At 33.4% G+C, this 26772-nt stretch overlaps 2 protein-coding genes across 6 annotated transcripts in view; both read right to left on the bottom strand.

The window, feature by feature from the left end:
* LOC130895675 (uncharacterized) lies at positions 1-7550 on the bottom strand. 3 transcript variants are annotated; one of them, XM_057803131.1, is made up of 7 exons: positions 3454-3663; positions 2518-2663; positions 2158-2314; positions 1718-1837; positions 1116-1466; positions 878-1024; positions 1-651 (listed from the first exon to the last, which is right to left on the bottom strand). In XM_057803131.1, exons 2-7 carry the CDS (start codon positions 2560-2562, stop codon positions 473-475), a joined length of 999 nt encoding a protein of 332 aa, XP_057659114.1. In that variant the 5' UTR covers positions 2563-2663; positions 3454-3663; the 3' UTR covers positions 1-472. The 3 variants fall into 3 exon arrangements, with proteins under 3 accessions (XP_057659114.1, XP_057659113.1, XP_057659115.1); XM_057803130.1 differs by lacking the exon at positions 3454-3663 and adding an exon at positions 7371-7550 and having other exon boundaries at positions 2-651; XM_057803132.1 differs by lacking the exon at positions 3454-3663 and adding an exon at positions 7371-7550 and having other exon boundaries at positions 488-651; positions 874-1024.
* A 2184-nt stretch (positions 7551-9734) lies between these two features.
* The window catches only part of LOC130895676 (myosin-VIIa), a 52683-nt gene continuing 35645 nt past the window's right edge, over positions 9735-26772 (bottom strand). For all 3 annotated transcript variants that reach the window (XM_057803134.1, XM_057803133.1, XM_057803136.1), the window contains exons 19-23: positions 19234-19499; positions 15955-16201; positions 15523-15899; positions 15261-15464; positions 9735-15200 (exon numbers count right to left, since the gene is read on the bottom strand). In XM_057803134.1, coding sequence (XP_057659117.1) covers positions 14513-15200; positions 15261-15464; positions 15523-15899; positions 15955-16201; positions 19234-19499 — 1782 coding nt within the window. In that variant the 3' untranslated portion in view covers positions 9735-14512. The remainder of the gene's footprint in view (positions 15201-15260; positions 15465-15522; positions 15900-15954; positions 16202-19233; positions 19500-26772) is intronic.

Consider the following 26772-nt stretch of genomic DNA (forward strand, 5'->3'; position numbering starts at 1 on the left):
TTAGTAATGAAGTTTGAAGACAAGAAATTGTGTACTTGTGTTATTTTTTTATGATCTAGATTAAAAGTAGTTGAATCATCATTATTATATGCTATTAAATGAAATTTTAATTGATAGAGTCTTAAAATCAGGATAATCAAGACAAAACCATATAAAAAAGATCTAAGAAGTAAAAAAGTTTGATGTTACTCGACGTAGAATCAAATTTCAACTTTATCTTAAAGAAGAAAAAACACAGTGTTTGCCGGCTCATCAATATCTACTTTAGGTAATTTATTATTTATAGTAAATTCTGTTCTAATTCAAAATTTCGTAAGAATAAGTAAATCAGATTTTTTTTATCCCTTCAGTCGACAAAAATATTAAGTAACTACATGTAAGGTTTTCATATTTTATTTGATGAATAGATTAAACTGAAAATACAAAGTGCATTCGTATATTTGATAAAAAGTGGCGAATAAGATTTAATTTTTCAAACTTGTGTTGGACTGTGTCTTGGAGTTTTTGGACCAGTTTCCCCCCAATGTTGGGCAGTATATTGTACATATCCTGGTTCGCCGGGACTGCTTGGAGGTCTTATCTCTTCATGTAATCTATCAGATCTTTGTAATATATATTTCGGATTTGAAACATCATATTTCCCATATTCTCCTGAAAAACAAGGACATTTTATGATATTTGGAGGTTAGATAAGAAATATTTTCCGTTCTGTTCTGTGAAATAGTGAGTAATATCCACGATTTTTGTGATAAACAGATGATATACTTCATATAATGAACTGTTGTTGCTTAGATTTTTACTTTTTATTTATTTTTATTATAAATCATAAAGTGTTTAACAAATATTTTAACTTTATTTACCAATATCACGTACCTACCTTTCCTGATATTGCTCCATACTGGAGAATGGATTTCCATCTGTGGAGGTAATTCCATATCATCAGCTTCTGTACTTCCGTCGTCTGTAACGTCTTGACCGTATATACCGAACCTTTTAAAAGAATCATCGCGCATTCTCTGATAACCTAAAAAAACATATTCAACATACATAAACTAAATATTTATGGACTAAAATTGATCTCATCTCAATCTATACTTTATGAAACGATATAATACCGTTGTGGTTATTGGTAGTTTGCATTTCCATTACAGTAATTCCGTTCTTTCCATTTTTTTCCTTTTCTTTTTTAGGATGGTACTGAATTTCTTCTGGTTTCTTGATATCTGTCTTTAACTTCCCCACTTTCTGTTTATCTTTATCTACTTCGTGCTTTGTCACCACTTTACTATCTGGGGGGATTACTATTTTTTTCGGTTGGGCATGTTGAGATTTTTGAGATTTTCTTTTCGGTCCTCCCATATCTAGGAGAAACAAAGCGGCTACTACTAGAGAAAACGTACCCACTATGGCGGCGTTGTCTATTAAGTTCGCAGGAACTGAATCTAGAGCAGCGAATGATAAACTACCTAAAAAAATAATTATAGTCACATAGTATACTTAATGAATTAGTATACTAGTATAGTATAGTATATTATATAGTATAGTATAGTATGATTTATGATGAGAATGCAAAAAAATTCACGACACACTTAATACAGAAGACTAAATAACACAATTCTTTAACTAAGTTTCCAAATCGTGCAAAAAAAAAGGATAACGAATCTAGATCGAAGTTGCTTGTACTAACCTAATATTCTAATACGGACTTGGTACTCACCCATAACTATGAATAATATAGTCCCCACGCCCAATAAAATGTATTCCGTTATTCTAGAAGTGGTTGGTAATTCCCCGAATAAATGTCCAAGGAACAATGCTGCACATATTATTAGATAACCTAGAGAGAAATTATTATTAACGACTAAAATAAACCGATAATATGATGTTTGAGATATAGTTCCACGATATTAATATAAAAGATACATGGTGTCCGAAAAAAAGGTCAGGGAAGGGAAGGGGCGGGAGGTATGTCAATTGTCATCAATTCTGCGATATTCGTCACTTAAATGATGCGTCAGGCGTTCGACTGATTGAAAAATGAATCAGCACCAGATTAACCAAAATCCTGGCGTTCAAGGTCTTCTGGAATGCTCAAAAACGTAGACAGTGCAATAATTTAAATCAATAATTTTGAATGTTAAATTTAATTGAACTAACCTCCGTAAGTGGTATCGGCAACCGCAGCGCCCACTCTACTCCATGTTATGTTATTTAAAAGACTCCATTCTCGAGAAATTTTTTGAAGATAAAGAAACACCCTTGAAGCTTCGTCGTCTGTTACTCTTTTATAAGTTAAACATACCACAACTAACACCTGAAAATAACATAAGTAGCTTCACTTAAATGGCTGTCACTTTTTTCTGACTTAACGAAATGTCATGAAATTTGACACATTGTCTTTTGAAAGTTGGTACTTCATAAACGTCATATAGATTTGACAATGACAGCGATATCTGTGTGTCAGTGATTTTTTGAGAAAAAATTAATAAATGGATTTGTTAGTTTTGAAGTACTTACCACTTCTACTAGTTTTAATAATGTCCATCTATTGAACTGTACCATTTTGACATGAAATATTTGAAAATTCCACAAAAATAATCATTCTAGAGCAATTTATCCATGTTCATGTTCAATGTAAAAAATTTTCTATTTTGTGTTCTCTTCTACAACAAAAGATAATTTTATATTGTTAGATATATTTCTAAAAAAAATACTCCAAAGTCCAGTATTGTCACCAATAACTATGTAATAAGAAAGTTATTACAAAATAACATATTTCAAAATCGTACGCGTTAGTATTGAGTATTGCCTATCTAATAGGACAAGTTTACGAAATAGACAGTTGAAGAAAGCGTCGTCGATGATCAATAATCAGTTTACACTAACTCGCACTGGGTACTAACATCCTTTATTACATATATTTAGTTTAATCGAAAATAGAAAAATACAAGTATTTAATCTTATTTTAATACGATTTAAAATACAATATATTTAAATACGAAAGTATGGAAAAAAATAGATTTGTATTTATTAGAAGATGTATATTCTGTGATTTCATTAGTTGAAATTTATGTATAATACTGAATAACTACAGAACGCATCTCGCGATTGATGGATAAGAAATGTCACATGTCATTGGGAGAATAAATATCTAAATAAAGGTTGTTGATTTATTCTAAAAATTATTGAACTTGTGGAAAAAAAAATATTGGAAATCAGGTATTTTATGATAAGACAACGAACCTAACAGTTTTAGTTATTTTCTGCAAAATGAATGATATTTATAATCGAGCTAATATGACGATGTAACATGTACAGGATTCAATTTTTGTTTACTAATTATTATATTTACATTTTTGTCGGATATATTGTTAAGCTAATGGTGGGAATTTAAAAAAAAATATGACTAGCAATGTTTAAAATACAATGAATGATATCTTACAAGTGCTTCACCTTTTTAAGTTAAACCGAGGTCAAAATTAAAGACACTTATTGTTTATAACTAATTAAGTGTTAGAAAAAATTATTTATAGCGCATTTAAATTATATAATTATGACGTATTTATACCACAAAGCTTGATATTCAAACAGTTCCGCCATTACAGTATCACAAAAATTATGGGAACTCATTCAAATTGAATTTATTAAAAATAAATGATAAGACTTTGTGGTATTTAATGTTAATATTTCAAAATTAATAAAATTTAAAAACATTTTGGTATAAAAACTAGTGATTTTTTCATAATTGTAGAATATAATATGTTAATGAAATAAAATTTTAAATTTTCAGTTGATTTTTTTATTTATAACTAAGAAATGATTAAATGTGTGTTATTCAGAAGCTCTACAGGGTGAAATTTGTTATAGGTCATTTTAATATTGAAAAATTACAGCTATCAGAAAGAGACATAGCTGATACGAGGGTTGCTACATAAGTTTCGACAGTGTTGTGAATATGGCAAATCTAACATTGCAATTCATAAAATTTGACATTTGTAATGTTGGAACGTATACTTGAAACACTTCCATACATCGCTCACTTTATCTGTACTATTTTCTTTATGATACAAGATGAATTCAGAGCTTACTGAAGAATAAACTTCTAAGCTACACCGCTAAAATCAGATCTACAAAACAGAATGAGAATATTCGAAAGAAAAGTTATCCTCAAGATATATGGAGGAGTTGAAATTGGAATTGGAGTATAACTCTTAAGATGGTGGTTGGATGATCTCGTAACTATGTGAATTACAAGATGGTGCTCCTAGTCAAGATAGAGGAGTTGAAATTTCGTGTATTATAAAGTCTCTATTAATTATATAATTTCCAATATAAAACTAATGAAAATGAATCTACAATATAAAAATTTATTTTTCTGAAACAATTATTTGTTTCATTTAGTTTTTCGGCTAATTTCATGAATTCTAACCTAATAGTTTTCTCATAAAATCATCATTCACTTTACCAGTTAATTTATCCATCCATTTAATTGTAAGTACTGAATATTAATTGTCGTCAAACTGTGTCTAGATTAATAGTCTAATTTCTCCTTAAACATTTTTTATGCTTTCGATATTTTAAATTTTTTGTCAGGTGTTTTTTTCTAGAGCGTGACATATCCATACACCTGTTTAATAATGGTCGAAAGCGAGACATTTTTAATTTTACGCTAATTATTAACAATAATAAATGTACATTTTCTCTTAAAATTTTTCATTCAATCTAGAAATGTTACTGTCAAATGTATTTTAGAGGTATCTACTTAAGAGTTGTTATAAAAATACGGTGTATGAATTTTTATACTATTATATTTTATACTTGCAAACAAGCAAAAAGAGTTAAAATCTTTCTATGGCGATAAGTCTCAAATCCAATATCAATAATTAGTAAGATTTAAAGTTAAAATTCCGCCGCTTATTTTTAAATAATTTTTTTTACGAGCTTGTACAATATATTTGTATACTTTGGCGAATACAGTGATATAACATCAAAAGTTCTAACGATCATACACGACTATGCACGAAGCCATCTTCCTTCGAATAGTAATCGATTCTTGTACAATTGTAAACAATTTTAGACGAAAAATAAATGATTTGTTTTTAAGGAACCGAGATGTATTATTATATTTTATAAAAAAGAATTCGAAAGAAGTATTTCTATTCTCTTTTGACAATTAAAATGTGGAAAGAATTACGCAATCCAAGAAAACAGCTGATATACGTCAAACTTGCTGCGGTAGGGTAAACAACAACATTTATACCCTTGTTAGTTTTTCTTGGTTTTTCCCGTATTGAGAGTTGTTTGGTATTTTTTTTTGTTTCATGGTGCTTAGAGGACTCTAGATACTTTTTAGATCTGTTTCAGTGAAACTATTACAGTGGAAACAGAGTATTATTGCAGTTTTTTTTCAAGATTATGTAAGTGAGTTTTCAAGTAATTTACGGCACTTGTATATATTTTGTAATAAATTACAGTTTTCTAGACAGTAATTTCCACTGTTGGGATTAAGTTTATCAAACATGATTGAATATTTTTAAGGTTTAAAATAATAACCCAGAGGTGGAGTTGAACCTTTTTACATTAGATTAAAAAAGCTTTAGTCAGAATACTGCTCATTTTATACTAGTTTCGTATTAAAACTGGAAATGAGATCTAAAATCGATTAAACAATCTCACAAATCACATAAAATATACGGCAAAAGCATTTGTTTACCCCACGGCAGCTGATTTTGACATTTCGTTACATTTCTCAATTGGAATCGATTCACCGGCATTAACCAATTGCCGTTCTGTGTCTGCATTATGAACTACTTACATAGATGTTTAACCGTAGAACATAAATTGTCATTACACCAGCGCCACGATTGGTAAGTGGCAGAACTAAATTTGTTTTGTCAAAATTTACATGCCAGTTGAGGAATTTTTGGAATTTGATAGGATTTCAATCGATTTTTGAAGGAAAATGTTTTTTATTTCCGATATGCTTTCTTTAGTTATATCAAAAATTACTTATTATTAACTTTAACAATGAGAGAATGATTCACAATATAATTGTTTACTTATACCACACCCGACATATGAATAAATATATTTAGAAGCGGTTATTAAACAGGAAAATAGTTTTTCTTTTCATGTCATGGCTATTACGCTCTACAATTATTGACTATACTTGATATTATTTTCGAAAAAATATTTACATTTATAGTTTAATCATTAATTTTAATTGAAAATTTGGCAGTTTGGAAACGTAGTGAGTTAGTTCATGTTTTTCATAGATTTTAGTTCTATATTAGAGAAGAAAAATCTCACAGGGAGATACAATTATTAGCTTATATACTGTTTGATTTAATTTCAACAGTTTTTACGAAGAAAATACTTTTTATTTGGTTAGTTAACTTTCTAAACGCAGAAATTAGTCTATAAGTTGGTACTGCTTAACAACAATCAATAAAGAATTATTATTCTCAAGGAAACTACTGGTAAGAACCGGTTTTATGATCAGGCTATGAAAGCATGATTAAAATCAAATCCTGCGAAAGAATTCTGGAGGAAAAAGGACCGGATCAGTGTGAATATTTGTAAGATATTGCCCGTCGAACATTTTTACAGATTTTACATATATTGAATCTTAAACTTCAAGGACGAAATCAATTAATCTCCGATATTTGGTGTCATATCAGACATTTCACAATTAAATCCATTTTCTAGCCAATAATGACTTATTTTTGAGACTAAAAACTATCGCAGGTACGGAAGACAAACTTCAACTGCAACTTTTAGAAGTTCAGGCATAGACAATTAAAATGTGGAAAGAATTACGCAATCCAAGAAAACAGCTGATATACGTCAAACTTGCTGCGGTAGGGTAAACAACAACATTTATACCCGTGTTAGTTTTTTTTTGGTTTTTCTGGTATTGAGAGTTGTTTTTTTTGTTTCATGGTGCTTAGAGGACTCTATAGATACTTTTTAGATCTGTTTCAGTGAAACTATTACAGTGGAAATAGAGTATTATTGCAGTTTTTTTTCAAGATTATGTAAGTGAGTTGTATATATTTTCAGGTATAGTTTCATCGTAATTTCTTTCATATTAAAGCATATATAAGTTGTGTGTGTTGTAAAAATGAAAAATAGGATTCTAATTTTATAATTTTTCTGTTCTATCCGGCCCTCTATTACTGTTGGTTGTTATTTAGTAAAACCGTAACTATAGAAACAAAAAATGAGAGAATTAAGTTGTTTTAAGTACAAAATAAATTGGTTTACTCTTAAAAACTGTGTCGTTGTTTTATTAGATTAAATATTTTACTTTAAAACTTTTCGTAGTATTAACCGACGTTTACAACTAATTAAAATTATCAAAAACTTACTTGTTTAAAGTAGTCTTGTTTTAATACTAAGGTAAGTTATGAATAAATACGCAATTTACATAAAATAACACTACCGACAGACAACAATCACACAATTTAAAAAGAATCGCGTGTTTTTATCAACGTGACCGCAATATTCAGTCCCAGAACCTCGCTGTTTACCACTAGCACCAGTTGACGGTGAATTTGAAGAAAATATAATTGTTTCGATGTGTCCCTACCTAATATTATGACGAATTGCAACGGTTCGGGTGGAGAGGACACAAAATAATATCTAATATAATGTCATAAGACATTCTTAAACGATTTATTTTAGTTTACTTATATTATTATTTCTTATATACTTTTAAAAACGGCTATAATACAATTTTATCACACTATAATATAAGTACAATCGATTAGTGAACGCGGGTCGACGATTTCGAAGATCAAATTAAGAGAAAAAGTGAAAAACATTCGCCATAACCTAAAAAAGTTGATGCTTGGATAGGAATTACTGGAAAACATATCGTATATCTGTTAATTATTACTGGAAACTTGTTTCTAGTACAGTTCCGGGAACCAAATGAAATGTCCAGTACGATCTCCTGATCTGACGCCATTAGATTTACTTTTTGTGAGGATATGTCAAAAGTATTGCATATAAAACTAAACTCCTCAACTTAAATGACTCGAGAAGACGAATCACGCTTAGATCAACCACACCTGAGATGTTGAGTAACGTTATATAAGATATTTATACGAGGTTTGTTCATAAAATAAGGTTCCCAAGAAGATACAGACTCTATGAAGGCAGTTAGACGGAATTTACGGAAACTGACGTGCAGCTCTGCCCCTTTTATCCCCTAATCCCGCCCTGGTAGCAAAGTTTCAACGAGACTGTACGACCTGTGAAGACCAAATGAGGTGACGACACCGTAATTTTTGTTTTTTGTTGAGCCAGGTACTTCTGAGACTGACAAAACTGACAAAAACGAGATAAAATATAATACTGTGGTAAATTAAGTTGACACATTAGATTCTAATAAGTTTTTTTAATAAAATAGTACGAATGTGGTAAATTCAAACTGCTAAAATCATATTTCTTATACGCGTTAGACAAAAACTCCATTCGAAACCATCGCTGAATCATAAATTTATCATTTAAAATATTCTCATAATGGATGTCGTTTACTATAATTGCTTCATGCCTTTATACATGTGTGTGGCATTGAAATAAGTATTGTTTATAATATATAATTTGTAACAGCATCAATATTAATATTCTTCAGTAAAAAAAATTGGCGTTGTTATATAATTTAGTGTGTGGACTCCTATACTAACAATACTAGTCGGCGCCAGCTGCAACGAAGATGATTGATGGTAACACTCGTAATAAATATTTATTTATAACTAAACTATCACAACAATAATTGCTGATCAATCTTTAAATTTCAGATTTATTATTATATTGATTATTAAAAATATCTCTCTTCATGTATTTAGCCTTCCTTTACTACCTTATTACGATACTGTAATTCGAGGAACATACCACCTTCCACGATAGTCTATTACTATCTATTGAATTAAAATAATAATGATCTTTTCGAACCAGCTGGCAACGTTGTAAACGTTTACTATTTACATAGTATAAATAGTGAGTAGAAAATTAGTTTTGAATTACCTTAACCTATAAAGATTGTCCATAAAACAAAGTCTAATTAGTGACCTTTAGAAAACAAAAAAAAACATCGTCTTGTGAACTGTTAATACAATTACGCAATTATATTTCTTATTCACATACACATGATATGACCTCTACGTCAAACATCTAATTTAAAATTTTATTTATTTTAATAATAAACTATCGGACAATGAGACTTCTGTAACTAATGGCGAAAACAGTTTAGAAATATTACTTCGGTATGTAAAGAAACATAATTTTATAGTAGGTTAAAAAACGACAGCTGTCACTTTATAATGTTGATAAAACTGATTTCGATTTATAGGATAAAATAAATGATTAAATAGTTATGTCAATTACGCGACAGATATTCGAAATTATATAAAAAAGTCTAACAAAAACAATTAATGTTAAAATTGTAGGAAGGACGCCATCTATCAAATGATAGCAGCATCGATTGTACGGCGGATGGCTCATAAATTAGATTCCTGTTAAAATTTTAATAAGCATCGCCATCTATCGAACGGTAGCAACATTGTCTGTATTACGGATGACCTATCAAATCGATTCCTGTTAAAATTTTAATAAGCATCGCCATCTATCAAACGGTAGCAGCATCGATTGTATGGTGAATGACCTTAACAGACCTCGTATTTTAATGTTACGAATTCTGGGCTTATTTAGAATAATTTATAGAGAAATTTTACGTAAAACTTTATTTATTGTTATCAATTTTTTGATGGAATATAGCAACAGTAATAATATACAATAACTGGATTAAAAAATAGAAATGTTAATTAACAAAAATTCAATTTTATACATGGTTCTATTAATTTTCTGTTTATTTATTTATACTAACATAAAATAAATATGAATCATAATATTTAACATAAACATTTACAAGACCTATAGAAATATAAAAAAAAGTTCTAATATCTTGAAAAATAATAAGATATATAAAACACTTTCTGTTTGATATAATTTTGTTTTTCGAGGTTATGTTTTGTAAAAAAGTTATAGAAATTTCGAAATGACAAAAAAATCATTTAGTATTATTTTTTATCGTCGTTTGAGAAACTTTTTGAGAAAATATTGAAGAAAAAGGATTAAAATCCTGACCAAATTGGAATAATTGGGTTCCAAACCACTGTTCTGTTGAAATGAAACTTCCTGATTGTTGTCACACAATGGAGACAGCTGTTTATACAAAAAAATTGAACGATTAAGTTCGATATTCATTATTTTTGAAATAAGTTTTGGAATTTATGAGAAAAAAGTGAAGAAAACCATAAAAATCACGGTCAGATTGAAATAATTGGGTTTCAAACCACTGTACTGTTGAAATGAAACTTCCTGATTGTTGTCACACAATGGAGACAGCTGTTTATCCAAAAAAATTGAACGATTATGTTCGATATTCATTATTTTTAAAATAAATTTTGGAATTTATGAGAAAAAAGTGAAGAAAACGATAAAAATCATGTCCAGATTGAAATAATTGGGTTGCAAACCATCACACAGTTCAGATCGAACTCCTTGATTGTTTCTGGACAACCCTGAAAGTTTTTGGCCAAAAATTCTTACGATTAAGATACTATTCATTATTCCTATCATATTTTATGAAACAATAATGTTTAAAAAGTGAAGAAAACGATAAAAATCATGTCCAAATTGAAATAATTGGGTTGCAAACCATCACACAGTTCAGATCGAACTCCCTGATTGTTTCTGCACAACTATGAAAGTTTTTGGCCAAAAATTCTTACGATAAAGATTCTATTCATTATTCCTATCATATTTTATGAAACATTATGTTTAAAAAGTGAAGAAAACGATAAAAATCATGTCCAAATTGAAATAATTGGGTTGCAAACCATCTTACAGTTCAGATCGAACTCCCTGATTGTTTTTGGACAACTATGAAAGTTTTTGGCCAAAAATTCTTACGATAAAGATTCTATTCATTATTCCTATCATATTTTATGAAACAATAATGTTTAAAAAGTGAAGAAAACGATAAAAATCATGTCCAAATTGAAATAATTGGGTTGCAAACCATCACACAGTTCAGATCGAACTCCCTGATTGTTTCTGCACAACCCTGAAAGTTTTTGGCCAAAAATTCTTACGATAAAGATACTATTCATTATTCCTATCATATTTTATGAAACATTATGTTTAAAAAGTGAAGAAAACGATAAAAATCATGTCCAAATTGAAATAATTGGGTTGCAAACCATCTTACAGTTCAGATCGAACTCCCTGATTGTTTCTGCACAACCCTGAAAGTTTTTGGCCAAAAATTCTTACGATAAAGATACTATTCATTATTCCTATCATATTTTATGAAACATTATGTTTAAAAAGTGAAGAAAACGATAAAAATCATGTCCAAATTGAAATAATTGGGTTGCAAACCATCTTACAGTTCAGATCGAACTCCCTGATTGTTTTTGGACAACTATGAAAGTTTTTGGCCAAAAATTCTTACGATAAAGATTCTATTCATTATTCCTATCATATTTTATGAAACATTATGTTTAAAAAGTGAAGAAAACGATAAAAATCATGTCCAAATTGAAATAATTGGGTTGCAAACCATCTTACAGTTCAGATTGAACTCCCTGATTGTTTTTGGACAACCCTGAAAGTTTTTGGCCAAAAATTCTTACGATAAAGATTCTATTCATTATTCCTATCATATTTTATGAAACAATAATGTTTAAAAAGTGAAGAAAACGATAAAAATCATGTCCAAATTGAAATAATTGGGTTGCAAACCATCTTACAGTTCAGATCGAACTCCCTGATTGTTTCTGCACAACCCTGAAAGTTTTTGGCCAAAAATTCTTACGATAAAGATACTATTCATTATTCCTATCATATTTTATGAAACATTATGTTTAAAAAGTGAAGAAAACGATAAAAATCATGTCCAAATTGAAATAATTGGGTTGCAAACCATCTTACAGTTCAGATCGAACTCCCTGATTGTTTTTGGACAACTATGAAAGTTTTTGGCCAAAAATTCTTACGATAAAGATTCTATTCATTATTCCTATCATATTTTATGAAACATTATGTTTAAAAAGTGAAGAAAACGATAAAAATCATGTCCAAATTGAAATAATTGGGTTGCAAACCATCTTACAGTTCAGATCGAACTCCCTGATTGTTTCTGGACAACTACGAAAGTTTTTGGCCAAAAATTCTTACGATAAAGATTCTATTCATTATTCCTATCATATTTTATGAAACAATAATGTTTAAAAAGTGAAGAAAACGATAAAAATCATGTCCAAATTGAAATAATTGGGTTGCAAACCATCACACAGTTCAGATCGAACTCCCTGATTGTTTCTGCACAACCCTGAAAGTTTTTGGCCAAAAATTCTTACGATAAAGATACTATTCATTATTCCTATCATATTTTATGAAACATTATGTTTAAAAAGTGAAGAAAACGATAAAAATCATGTCCAAATTGAAATAATTGGGTTGCAAACCATCTTACAGTTCAGATTGAACTCCCTGATTGTTTTTGGACAACTATGAAAGTTTTTGGCCAAAAATTCTTACGATAAAGATTCTATTCATTATTCCTATCATATTTTATGAAACATTATGTTTAAAAAGTGAAGAAAACGATAAAAATCATGTCCAAATTGAAATAATTGGGTTGCAAACCATCTTACAGTTCAGATCGAACTCCCTGATTGTTTCTGCACAACCCTGAAAGTTTTTGGCCAAAAATTCTTACGATAAAGATACTATTCATTATTCCTATCATATTTTATGAAACATTATGTTTAAAAAGTGAAGAAAACGATAAAAATCATGTCCAAATTGAAATAATTGGGTTGCAAACCATCTTACAGTTCAGATCGAACTCCCTGATTGTTTCTGGACAACTACGAAAGTTTTTGGCCAAAAATTCTTACGATAAAGATTCTATTCATTATTCCTATCATATTTTATGAAACAATAATGTTTAAAAAGTGAAGAAAACGATAAAAATCATGTCCAAATTGAAATAATTGGGTTGCAAACCATCACACAGTTCAGATCGAACTCCCTGATTGTTTCTGCACAACCCTGAAAGTTTTTGGCCAAAAATTCTTACGATAAAGATACTATTCATTATTCCTATCATATTTTATGAAACATTATGTTTAAAAAGTGAAGAAAACGATAAAAATCATGTCCAAATTGAAATAATTGGGTTGCAAACCATCTTACAGTTCAGATCGAACTCCCTGATTGTTTCTGCACAACCCTGAAAGTTTTTGGCCAAAAATTCTTACGATAAAGATACTATTCATTATTCCTATCATATTTTATGAAACAATAATGTTTAAAAAGTGAAGAAAACGATAAAAATCATGTCCAAATTGAAATAATTGGGTTGCAAACCATCTTACAGTTCAGATCGAACTCCCTGATTGTTTCTGCACAACCCTGAAAGTTTTTGGCCAAAAATTCTTACGATAAAGATTCTATTCATTATTCCTATCATATTTTATGAAACATTATGTTTAAAAAGTGAAGAAAACGATAAAAATCATGTCCAAATTGAAATAATTGGGTTGCAAACCATCTTACAGTTCAGATCGAACTCCCTGATTGTTTTTGGACAACTATGAAAGTTTTTGGCCAAAAATTCTTACGATAAAGATACTATTCATTATTCCTATCATATTTTATGAAACATTATGTTTAAAAAGTGAAGAAAACGATAAAAATCATGTCCAAATTGAAATAATTGGGTTGCAAACCATCTTACAGTTCAGATCGAACTCCCTGATTGTTTCTGCACAACCCTGAAAGTTTTTAGCCAAAAATTCTTACGATAAAGATACTATTCATTATTCCTATCATATTTTATGAAACAATAATGTTTAAACAGTGAAGAAAACGATAAAAATCATGTTACAGATTGAAATAATTGGGTTGCAAACCACCATACGGACCATACAGTTCAGGTGGAACCCCCCGAGTGTTCTTGTACAGCAAAGAAAAGTATTTGACCTTAAACGAAGAAGTTGAAGTTTGTTTTATAAATTAATACGATGTATTACGAAAAAAAATATTTGGATTAGTGTAATATGAGTCAAAATTCGGTAATAATCAGTCAAAAATTATTTTGATCGTACATTATAGAGTCGAGTACTGAGTCAAAACAATAATTTTGAAAAATTTCTTAAGAAAACATATGTCTCGAAAAACAAAACGTCGAAATGATGGACTATTACGTAATATATAATTTTTTACGATGTTTATAATTATATTTATTGTATCAATTATAAGAAACCCTTCCTAAAACACACCCCGTATTTCGAGGTAAAGATTTTTCACTGTTAAACACTACATAACAAAAAATTTTAACTTTTACCTGCAATTAGACTTGAATCTTCATGGAAATACAGGGCGTACAGTACATACAGTACATAATTTACACATTTAATTAGTTTTTTTTTCCCTAATTATGTAACCTAATACTTTGTTCTTGTTCCAAATTGATGTACTGTCTTACTAGCCTCGAAATTTCGTGCGCTTGTTCAGTCTGTAGCCTAGTAACCCTCTGTTGTAACAAGTTACCGCATTTCATATCCAAAAATAAAGCGCCGTCTTCGGATCGCACCTTCCTAGTACTAATAACCTCCGCGAAAGGCCAATGATGAATCGTTTCGTGCGTGTTCATATCCAAGAAATGCACCCCGTTTTTATTCAAAGCCAATATATGTTCCTGCCAATTGTCGTTTTCTCCTAGTACTTTTTTAACGGCGAAAAAAGAACTACCGAACAACGACCAATTAGTTAACACTTGCAGTACTCGATGTTTAGCCGTGGAAACTGATAAATTAGCCGCTTGTCCCCAAGTCGTTTGAACTAAGGCTAACCATTGCGCAGGTCGGGGTTCTCGCAACGCCAATACCGGTTTGGGTAACAAAAATTTCACTTCTTTAAGACTAGGCGAATGACCTAGATCTGCAGCTCGATGTAGTAGAGCCGCGATCAAAGACATGTCCCTTATTATACTCGAAGGTAGACTGGTACTACCCAAACGAAGAAGAAGACCTTCCAGATAATCCGGAGCTACTTGATTGAACAATACTTCGGTGTATAACGGACTAGAATCGTGTTTGAGGGGATGGTACCAAACCGATCTGCAAAATAAACATTTTCAATTATAAAATTCGCGTTAAATCAAATCTTTTTGTACGCACCGGCAGAATATTAAGTAGAAAGGTTGTGCGGCTTTATGTAACTCAGTTGTAACGTCTAATATGTATTCGTCTGCGGCTAGAGGCATAGTAAACGCATCGCCTTGTACTATACAGTACAAACTGAATTCTTGTTGTTCAATTTCGTTTGTTACGCCGATTAAATTACACAACTCGCCGATGACGTCCGCCACTACTGTACTACACCTGCAAAAAACGTACAGCGGATTAATCGGCGTTCCAAAAGGACGTTTTATCGTCGTACCTGGTATTAACAACTCTTTCGGCTCCGCCGGGTAACCTATAGATCTGTCTTCTAGCACTCCTTCCGGCGCTAACTGCTGTAACTTCCTCGACGGAAGGTACGTTCTTCCTGCCGCCGCATCTTTGGGTTTTTCTCAAATTCGATAGACATACGGCGGCCGTTCCATGACATACTCTTCTTCTGTCGTTTGCCGCGCTGGTCAGATGTTCGGTAAGATATGGAATAAGAACGTCGGAGCAAGCGAAATATGCTGCGACTATCGAAAGGAGTCTCCAAGCTCTTTGGCAAGATTCCGGATGGGGAGATTTGTTGCTGGTCGTTTGTTTCATTAATTGGCAGTAGACTTCGTCGCGTAGCTGCGTGAATTTGTGACAATGCTACGAAAGAAATTACGTTAAAGATAAATTGTACGATAAGTTTATTTATTATTACCATTAAGACGGTATAGACGCATTTAACTTCGGACATATCTGGAGTTAATGGTAAATCCCCGCAATATCTTAAGATACATTCGAAGCATTCGATAGCTAATGGCGTCATTTGTTGGTCGTGTAGTCTCAATAATGGACCGTCGATCGGTACTCCTTGCCATTTTATAAGATCCGTGTGTTGTTTCCACGTCCATTCTTTTCTTTTTTCTTTCAATTTGGCCATGGAATCAATTTTCTGGTTTTCCGATCTGAAATTAAAGAATTGGACATATCAAAGATAGATCCAACGCCAAGAGTTGCTCCGATAGCTCGATAGATAGTAGTTTGATCCTCCAAGAAGTTACCAAACTTAGCGTCCACTGATACTAATCCCGTTTCGTAAATCATCATCACCGAAGCTGGTGCAATCAATAATTTTCCTTTTATTAGGGGTTTCCGGAAGTATCTTTGTCTATTTCAACTCCTGTAGATGTGTGAAGCTAAAGTTTAGTTCTGGGGTGCTGTGATTTTGTATTTTTTTTCCACCAAGACATCTTTTTATATACATTGAGACTTTTAAGTCATCTTCAAACGAGTTTTCGCTCAACCGGGAGCTTCGGTGATACAACTGCTGAAGATAAACGTTTTGTATTGATCACGGGCAAAGAGACAGAGCAATAAATCTAAAGAACTGCCTTTGAATACTTCTACAATGAAAAGGAAATGAAAATCAGATCAACGACTGTAATGTTTTTGGGATTTCAAAGTGTAATCCATCCATCTTATCGTTGCAGAAGGTTTTATTTCGATATATATCTTATCCGACATCATCTGGTTTTACTACCAATACATTTTGATCCCAAAAACCAACGATTATTATGTGGAAATCTATTTTTTTTAGTATTTTGGAAAATACGGCCACTTACAGTGTTGGTTTGGGAAACTAAAATAATTTTATAAGGGGTTTTCCAATAAGAGGTGTTATTTTGATATTTATTCAAAGAAAAATACAATTTTTTGAGATAAATGGAACACAACATCAGCCAAATGGCCGCCACGACTGCGTTTACAGGACCATATTATATTTCATGAAATTTTCCGTAACCAAATTGCAAAGCGGCTGCCCTACGTCCCCGATAGCCTCACGAATTCCATCTTTGAGGTCTTGAATCGATGCTGGACTGTTGGCGTAGACGTGGATCCAAAGGAAAAAGTCGCAAGGTGTTAAATCACAAGATCTCGGTGGCCGATTGTGATTATCTCTTCGAGAGAAATTTTTCCCGTAAAAGATCGATGGTTTCGATGCTTGTGTGGCACGTAGCGCCGTCTTGTTGAAAGTAAACGTTGTCCAAATCAATACCATCCAATTGCGGCCATAAAAAATCATCAATAATCTCTCGATAGCTCAATTCATTCACCGTAACTGTTGCTCCAGCCTCATTTTCGAAAAAGTAAGGTCCAATGACACCGCCAGACCATAAACCGCACCAAATAGTCACGCGTTGAGGACGTAGAGGATTTTCAACAATAACTCTTGGGTTTTCCGAGCCCCAGATTCGGCAATTTTGTTTATTGACGTAACCACCAAGGTGGAAATGGGCCTCATCAGTTAAGATGATTTTCATGCATTTCAAGGACCAAATCAGCAAAGCCACGACGTTGTCGATGATCGGTCGGCTTGAGTTCTTGTGTTAACTGGACTTTATAGGCCTTAAGACCCAAGTCTTTATGCAAAATACGGTGTAATGACGTTTGTGGAATGGCTAATTCCAAAGAACGACGAGGAATGGACAAACCTGGGTTTTCTTCAACACTTTGGGCTACAGCAGCGATATAATCGGTTGTTCTTGAGCGACGTGCACGGGTTTTATTCTTCACATCACCAACTTGTCCCGACAGCTCAAATTTTTCCACCAATTTCTGTATTGCGGTCCGAGAAGGTGCTTCACGTCGACCCGAAAATGTTTTAGTTTTACGAACCGTCTCTGCCAAACTTCCACCATTTTTATAGCGAATTTTAATAATTTCAATGCGTCGTTAAACGCATTTTCATTAATGGCGTAGTTTCCACTTGTCAAATGTCAAAAAAATGACAGCTTCGAAAGTGACATTTACCGAAATAGCGCGCAGTTCAAAATAACACCTCTTATTGGAAAACCTTTTATAATAAAGATACTTTCACATCGAAAAGTCATTCTTCCGTAGTTAAATGAATTAATTATTATCACTATTCAATTATCTCGGTATGGATTCTTAAAATAAATTACTAACCTTCATTACAATGAGTAATTAAAATTAAAATGGAAAAAAAATCACGCACTATACCGATCACCAGTTAAAACAACAGTTAAACTAAGTAATATCCCATCCCAAAGAAATATAGACCATATTAAACAAGCAATTAAATAAAGAGAAAGAATATATTTATTATGCTTTCTAATTTTTTACAATATAAATATAACGAACGTACTTTTTATACGACTACACATCGTTGCTCAACATTAGATAAATTAGATCGATTAAGAATTGAAATTAACTACAATTTGATGATGCCCATAGATAAATGACAATCATGACCACAACATTTCCCGTTCCACTTAGTGAAACACGTGGTTGGGATGTACGACAACGTTTTTTTGCAGTTACAAAAAACGAGAATGATTCTTTTTCGTCATTTTTCCTTATGAATCCACCGTTTTTGTCCTCCGCATCTTCTACTGTCTCTCATAGCGCGTCAAAGTTTCCCATCTTAGAGTTGATCGTTCTCGACGTCTTCTCCATGGAGTTCGGTATTCATTTTGGATACCTGTGGCGATAGAAAACATTCAGAACGACCTCAGGAAAAGCACAAACGCGACAGCGATAAATCTAGGAAGAAGATTACGCTGAAAGTAATGATTTGGCCGTAACTGTCACCCGATCTCAACCTAATTGTGTTTTTGTGGGACAAATTGGACGGGGAAGTCATATTTCCACTTTACATCTTCGGAATACTCTGACTCTGATTTATTTGTCGTAATAATACTAGGGAAAAGGGGTAAAGTTGAACAGGATCGTTAAATTTTGAGCTGGAAAGGGTTGTAGAATAAGTACTTTTTCTTCTTTTTCAAATGAGGCAATTTCCCGCGTTTCCGTTCTACGTCATATGTCACTGTTTATGATTCTTCTTCTATTATATACCTTATAATCAACGGATACGTCTTTTGAAGGTTAGATCTAACTAAATGTCATAACTAGAATCGCCATCTATGTATTAGCCTACGAACTTTCCAAACCGTGATGATATAATGTATTTACTTACTCTGAGAACTGCCTGAAGTTGTACATCGCGAATTGTAATAGTGAATATTTTCCGCTAGAAGGTACGGGACTATTTGGAGATTGTACTTCATCGTCCCTTAAATCCCTCGGATGACGCTGTTGTTTAGGGGACGTTTCTTGAACTGATACTCTAGATTTGGTAGTTGTCGTATTCACATTATTCGTAGTAATGTTTTCGAAAGAATCCGTTTGCGGCGAACGAGTACGTTGAGGAGACGTAGCGTCCCAATGATTTTTCGACTGTATCTATAAACAAAACAACAAATAATACCGAAAACATTGTTTATATTAACAAAACCATAACCGAGTTATCGTCTTCAAAGGTCGAAGTCTATGAAGACGATAACTCGGTTGGGCGGCTGTTCTAGCTTATATTTGAATCGCCCTCGTAACTTTTCATTATAGTTGTTCAATTGTAAACATTCAAGTATCCAAAATGGCCGAAATTCGACATTTTCGGACGCTGATCGGAAACTTTTAAACGATTCCTCGTATTATATTTCGCACGTAGAAAAAATCCTGGTAGTGAAATTCGTATCGGAACATGTGTTTTTTTCTGTGTCACATACTTTCACCGAGCGTGCAGAACCAGAATTTTACGGACGGAAATTTATAAGTACCCATTAAAAAAACAATGACCATAACGTACAAGGTCGATATATTTGTTTATGCATACCGGTTCTATAGTTTTAAATAAATTAAATACAAAAATTAACATCAATATCAAATTATACAATTTATTTCAATGCCAAAGTTATTTCCAGCTGTAGTCACCATATACAAGGTGTATCAAAAAATTTAGGAACGTTTCTTGGGAACGGATCGTGCGTAACATTTACAAAAACGGTAATTCGGCGACTGCAACGCGTAGAAATATTCGTCATTTGAATTATTGATTAGAAAACGGGTCAAAAAGTTTGTAGAGAGTGGATAAACCAAAATCCGGGCGTCCTAAGTCTTCTAGAACAGTCGAAATCATATAAAGTGTGACTTAATCTGTTCGTGACGAGCCTGACATGTTTGTTGCAAGGATCGCCGATATTTGGGTCTTAATTTTTTCAAAATTCAGTTGGTGTAAGAATATAAGCCTCGGGATGCTGGTTAGAGGCTTGAATTCGTAAACCAGATGATTGATTTGAAGGTTATAACCTGTTCGTGACGAGCCTGACTTGTTTGTTGCATGGATCGTCGATATTTGGGTCTTAATTTTTTCAAAATTCAGTTGGTGTAAGAATATAAGCCTCGGGATGCTGGTCAGAGGCTTGAATTCGTAAACCAGATGATTGACTTGAAGGTTATAATCTGTTCGTGACGAGCCTGACTTGTTTGTTGCATGGATCGTCGATATTTGGGTCTTAATTTTTTCAAAATTCAGTTGGTGTAAGAATATAAGCCTCGGGATGCTGGTTAGAGGCTTGAATTCGTAAACCAGATGATTGACTTGAAGGTTATAATCTGTTCGTGACGAGCCTGACTTGTTTGTTGCATGGATCGTCGATATTTGGGTCTTAATTTTTTAAAAATTCAGTTGGTGTAAGAATATAAGCCTCGGGATGCTGGTCAGAGGCTTGAATTCGTAAACCAGATGATTGACTTGAAGGTTATAACCTGTTCGTGACGAGCCTGACTTGTTTGTTGCATGGATCGCCGATATTTGGGTCTTAATTTTTTCAAAATTCAGTTGGTGTAAGAATTTTAGCATCGGGATGCTGGTCAGAGGCTTGAATTCGTAAACCAGATGATTGATTTGAAGGTTATAACCTGTTCGTGACGAGCCTGACTTGTTTGTTGCATGGATCGCCGATATTTGGGTCTTAATTTTTTCAAAATTCAGTTGGTGTAAGAATTTTAGCATCGGGATGCTGGTTAGAGGCTTGAATTCGTAAACCAGATGATTGATTTGAAGGTTATAACCTGTTCGTGACGAGCCTGACTTGTTTGTTGCATGGATCGTCGATATTTGGGTCTTAATTTTTTCAAAATTCAGTTGGTGTAAGAATATAAGCCTCGGAATGCTGGTCAGAGGCTTGAATTCGTAAACCAGATGATTGACTTGAAGGTTATAATCTGTTCGTGACGAGCCTGACTTGTTTGTTGCAAGGATCGCCGATATTTGGGTCTTAATTTTTTCAAAATTCAGTTGGTGTAAGAATTTAAGCCTCGGGATGCTGGTCAGAGGCTTGAATTCGTAAACCAGATGATTGATTTGAAGGTTATAACCTGTTCGTGACGAGCCTGACTTGTTTGTTGCATGGATCGTCGATATTTGGGTCTTAATTTTTTAAAAATTCAGTTGGTGTAAGAATTTTAGCATCGGGATGCTGGTTAGAGGCTTGAATTCGTAAACCAGATGATTGATTTGAAGGTTATAACCTGTTCGTGACGAGCCTGACTTGTTTGTTGCATGGATCGTCGATATTTGGGTCTTAATTTTTTCAAAATTCAGTTGGTGTAAGAATATAAGCCTCGGAATGCTGGTCAGAGGCTTGAATTCGTAAACCAGATGATTGACTTGAAGGTTATAATCTGTTCGTGACGAGCCTGACTTGTTTGTTGCAAGGATCGCCGATATTTGGGTCTTAATTTTTTCAAAATTCAGTTGGTGTAAGAATTTAAGCCTCGGGATGCTGGTCAGAGGCTTGAATTCGTAAACCAGATGATTGATTTGAAGGTTATAACCTGTTCGTGACGAGCCTGACTTGTTTGTTGCATGGATCGTCGATATTTGGGTCTTAATTTTTTCAAAATTCAGTTGGTGTAAGAATATAAGCCTCGGAATGCTGGTCAGAGGCTTGAATTCGTAAACCAGATGATTGACTTGAAGGTTATAATCTGTTCGTGACGAGCCTGACTTGTTTGTTGCATGGATCGTCGATATTTGGGTCTTAATTTTTTCAAAATTCAGTTGGTGTAAGAATATAAGCCTCGGGATGCTGGTTAGAGGCTTGAATTCGTAAACCAGATGATTGACTTGAAGGTTATAATCTGTTCGTGACGAGCCTGACTTGTTTGTTGCATGGATCGTCGATATTTGGGTCTTAATTTTTAAAAAATTCAGTTGGTGTAAGAATATAAGCCTCGGGATGCTGGTTAGAGGCTTGAATTCGTAAACCAGATGATTGACTTGAAGGTTATAATCTGTTCGTGACGAGCCTGACTTGTTTGTTGCATGGATCGTCGATATTTGGGTCTTAATTTTTTCAAAATTCAGTTGGTGTAAGAATATAAGCCTCGGGATGCTGGTTAGAGGCTTGAATTCGTAAACCAGATGATTGACTTGAAGGTTATAATCTGTTCGTGACGAGCCTGACTTGTTTGTTGCATGGATCGTCGATATTTGGGTCTTAATTTTTTCAAAATTCAGTTGGTGTAAGAATATAAGCCTCGGGATGCTGGTTAGAGGCTTGAATTCGTAAACCAGATGATTGACTTGAAGGTTATAATCTGTTCGTGACGAGCCTGACTTGTTTGTTGCATGGATCGCCGATATTTGGGTCTTAATTTTTTCAAAATTCAGTTGGTGTAAGAATATAAGCCTCGGGATGCTGGTTAGAGGCTTGAATTCGTAAACCAGATGATTGATTTGAAGGTTATAACCTGTTCGTGACGAGCCTGACTTGTTTGTTGCATGGATCGTCGATATTTGGGTCTTAATTTTTTCAAAATTCAGTTGGTGTAAGAATTTTAGCATCGGGATGCTGGTCAGAGGCTTGAATTCGTAAACCAGATGATTGACTTGAAGGTTATAATCTGTTCGTGACGAGCCTGACTTGTTTGTTGCATGGATCGCCGATATTTGGGTCTTAATTTTTTCAAAATTCAGTTGGTGTAAGAATATAAGCCTCGGGATGCTGGTTAGAGGCTTGAATTCGTAAACCAGATGATTGATTTGAAGGTTATAACCTGTTCGTGACGAGCCTGACTTGTTTGTTGCATGGATCGTCGATATTTGGGTCTTAATTTTTTCAAAATTCAGTTGGTGTAAGAATATAAGCCTCGGGATGCTGGTTAGAGGCTTGAATTCGTAAACCAGATGATTGACTTGAAGGTTATAATCTGTTCGTGACGAGCCTGACTTGTTTGTTGCATGGATCGCCGATATTTGGGTCTTAATTTTTTCAAAATTCAGTTGGTGTAAGAATATAAGCCTCGGGATGCTGGTTAGAGGCTTGAATTCGTAAACCAGATGATTGATTTGAAGGTTATAACCTGTTCGTGACGAGCCTGACTTGTTTGTTGCATGGATCGTCGATATTTGGGTCTTAATTTTTTCAAAATTCAGTTGGTGTAAGAATTTTAGCATCGGGATGCTGGTCAGAGGCTTGAATTCGTAAACCAGATGATTGACTTGAAGGTTATAATCTGTTCGTGACGAGCCTGACTTGTTTGTTGCATGGATCGCCGATATTTGGGTCTTAATTTTTTCAAAATTCAGTTGGTGTAAGAATATAAGCCTCGGGATGCTGGTTAGAGGCTTGAATTCGTAAACCAGATGATTGATTTGAAGGTTATAACCTGTTCGTGACGAGCCTGACTTGTTTGTTGCATGGATCGTCGATATTTGGGTCTTAATTTTTTCAAAATTCAGTTGGTGTAAGAATTTTAGCATCGGGATGCTGGTCAGAGGCTTGAATTCGTAAACCAGATGATTGACTTGAAGGTTATAATCTGTTCGTGACGAGCCTGACTTGTTTGTTGCATGGATCGCCGATATTTGGGTCTTAATTTTTTCAAAATTCAGTTGGTGTAAGAATATAAGCCTCGGGATGCTGGTTAGAGGCTTGAATTCGTAAACCAGATGATTGATTTGAAGGTTATAACCTGTTCGTGACGAGCCTGACTTGTTTGTTGCATGGATCGTCGATATTTGGGTCTTAATTTTTTCAAAATTCAGTTGGTGTAAGAATTTAAGCTTCAACGTAGCGGATTATGTTTACCGAATTTCGATTAACTGGAAATTCTTAAAAACGGGCTCTGTTGCCGATGATGCGTGTTCTGGTATACGTAATAATTAACGAAAATAAATAAACAGTGGCGCTGGGGTTGATTGAGCAGCGTCTCCTCCACGTAATTCACGAGGACGATCAATCAAAATTATCGACAAGGGTTTTTACAATCTGCAATTGATATCGGAAGAACTATACGAATTGTAGGCTCACCAGGATGTTGAGTTGTTTTTCTTCTACAACAGCATCACCACTTTCGTCACTAGTATTTTGATTTTTTTCATCGCCGATACAAATACTGGTATTATAGCTTTTAACTGAACTACCGGAAACACTCTCGCTACAACTGGATATTTCTTTAACTTTGCACGCACTGGAATTATCTTTGTTATTAATTTTATCGCATTTCCCGTTCAAATTTTCGAATCTGGCCAATATAGCTTTGACCGACACTTTGGTTTCGGCTTCTTCCGGTATGGTTTCCATACGTCCCGGATTCGATTCCGCGCGATTTTCTCTATCCGATCTATCCGCGCCGAAATGAGCGCAGGGTTTTTCGATTTTACGACATTTCTGGGCGTAAATTTCGCATTTTGTTTTTGTTTCCGTTCCCGAATCCGAATCGTTCGAATCGTCGCTGAGACTTTCCGAAGCGTTGGAAGAATTTGCTAAACTGTCTAAAGATCTCGCCGGAAAGTTGTCGGATAGATTTTTGTGTTGACCCCACTTTGTCGTGTGCATTTTTTCGTTTATAATTATCACAACTACAACAATAAATATAACCTAATAAACTTTTGTTTCGAGTTCATCGTACCGAGTTGAAATAAAAATTGCGTCACGTAAATACCACATGGTGTTGTCTTGGAATCGATTTCCCGCTCAGAGAAGCACCGCTCGCGCTTTAATGTGTGATGGTCGCTGGTCGATGTTCGGCCGACCGGACGTGTTCTGGTAACTGGATATTTGTGGGGCGTTTGATGGTATGTATGGGGGATCGTCGGTTGAGGATGGTCAAATTGAGAAATTGGCGTACAAAATTCATATAATTGTAATTGTAATAATAATAATATAAATTTAATGAAAATATTTTGTTTTTTCGTTTTATATACCAGGGAATAAAGAAAAGTTTGTCGAGTGAAGTGTATAAAGATGAAAATTTCTTTTTTCCAGTAGAAATCTAATTAATTTTAAATAGTCTGATTAAAAACAATCAATTTGTACAAAATTGTACTAAAAAAGGATCCCATGGGATTTTCCCCTTATGAATTAGAGTCGATTGAATCGAGAATCTTTTTATTGGAGGATTTTGGAGCCCCAGAACATAATTTATAAAAACTGTAACGAAATTATTGTCATTTTATCAGACCTTATTGAATTTTCCTTTGGAAAACTTTGATATTCACCCCATATTTCCCAAGAAAATGATTGTTCATCATGTGGGGGTAGTTTTCTACCAGGGAATAAAGAAAAGTTTGTCGAGTGAAGTGTATAAAGATGAAAATTTCTTTTTTCCAGTAGAAATCTAATTAATTTTAAATAGTCTGATTGAAAACAATCAATTTGTACAAAATTGTACTAAAAACAGTTCCCATGGGATTTTTCCCATACGAACTGGAGTCGATTGAATCGAGATTCTTTTTATTCGAGGATTTTGGAGCCCCAGAACATAATTTATAAAAACTGTAACGAAATTATTGTCATTTTATCAGACCGTATTGAATTTTCCTTTGGAAAACTTTGATATTCACCCCATATTTCCCAAGAAAATGATTGTTCATCATGTGGGGGTAGTTTTCTACCAGGGAATAAAGAAAAGTTTGTCGAGTGAAGTGTATAAAGATGAAAATTTCTTTTTTCCAGTAGAAATCTAATTAATTTTAAATAGTCTGATTGAAAACAATCAATTTGTACAAAATTGTACTAAAAACAGTTCCCATGGGATTTTTCCCATACGAACTGGAGTCGATTGAATCGAGAATCTTTTTATTGGAGGATTTTGGAGCCCCAGAACATAATTTATAAAAACTGTAACGAAATTATTGTCATTTTATCAGACCGTATTGAATTTTCCATTGGAAAACTTTGATATTCACCCCATACTTCCCAAGAAAATGATTGTTCATCATGTGGGGGTAGTTTTCTACTACATTTCCACGTAATATCCCTATTTTAACAGAACTTTTTTGTTAAGTTTCTTCTGAAAAACAGCAGCAACTATAGTTGCATCAAAATTTGAACATAGTTTCCACCGTTGGAAAGAAAATAACTTTCCTTTCTCCACAATGAAGTCAAGAAGGTAATTGGCATAAAAAAGAGACCCCCTTTAACTTTAACTAATGGTGTTTTGTCCACCATTACATTAGAATGACGAATTTTTGTTCAAAGAAAAGTCCAGTTTTCCGCGGCGTTAGGAGAACCAATCTCGTTTCGATTTTCGAAATTTTGAATCCTCCCGCTGCTAGCACAGAATGTCTTTTCCTGGAGGATAGAACATCCGATGGCGATCTCCAACACGCATTCCTCTAAGTCTGATTTTAACTTCTTATTTCTAATGAGAAGATTATCGGTTAAGT

This window comes from Diorhabda carinulata, chromosome 6 (genome assembly GCF_026250575.1).
Source record: "Diorhabda carinulata isolate Delta chromosome 6, icDioCari1.1, whole genome shotgun sequence".
NCBI lineage: Eukaryota > Metazoa > Arthropoda > Insecta > Coleoptera > Chrysomelidae > Diorhabda > Diorhabda carinulata.

Excerpts from the sequence above, each read along its gene's own strand:
- LOC130895675 (XM_057803131.1), bottom strand. The coding sequence starts at position 2,562 with ATGGTACAGTTCAATAGATGGACATTATTAAAACTAGTAGAAGTG. Across the intron at positions 2,315-2,517 it reads TATTAAAACTAGTAGAAGTG|GTGTTAGTTGTGGTATGTTT; the intron begins GTAAGTACTTCA and ends TGTTATTTTCAG. Across the intron at positions 1,025-1,115 it reads AACTACCAATAACCACAACG|GTTATCAGAGAATGCGCGAT; the intron begins GTATTATATCGT and ends ATGTTTTTTTAG.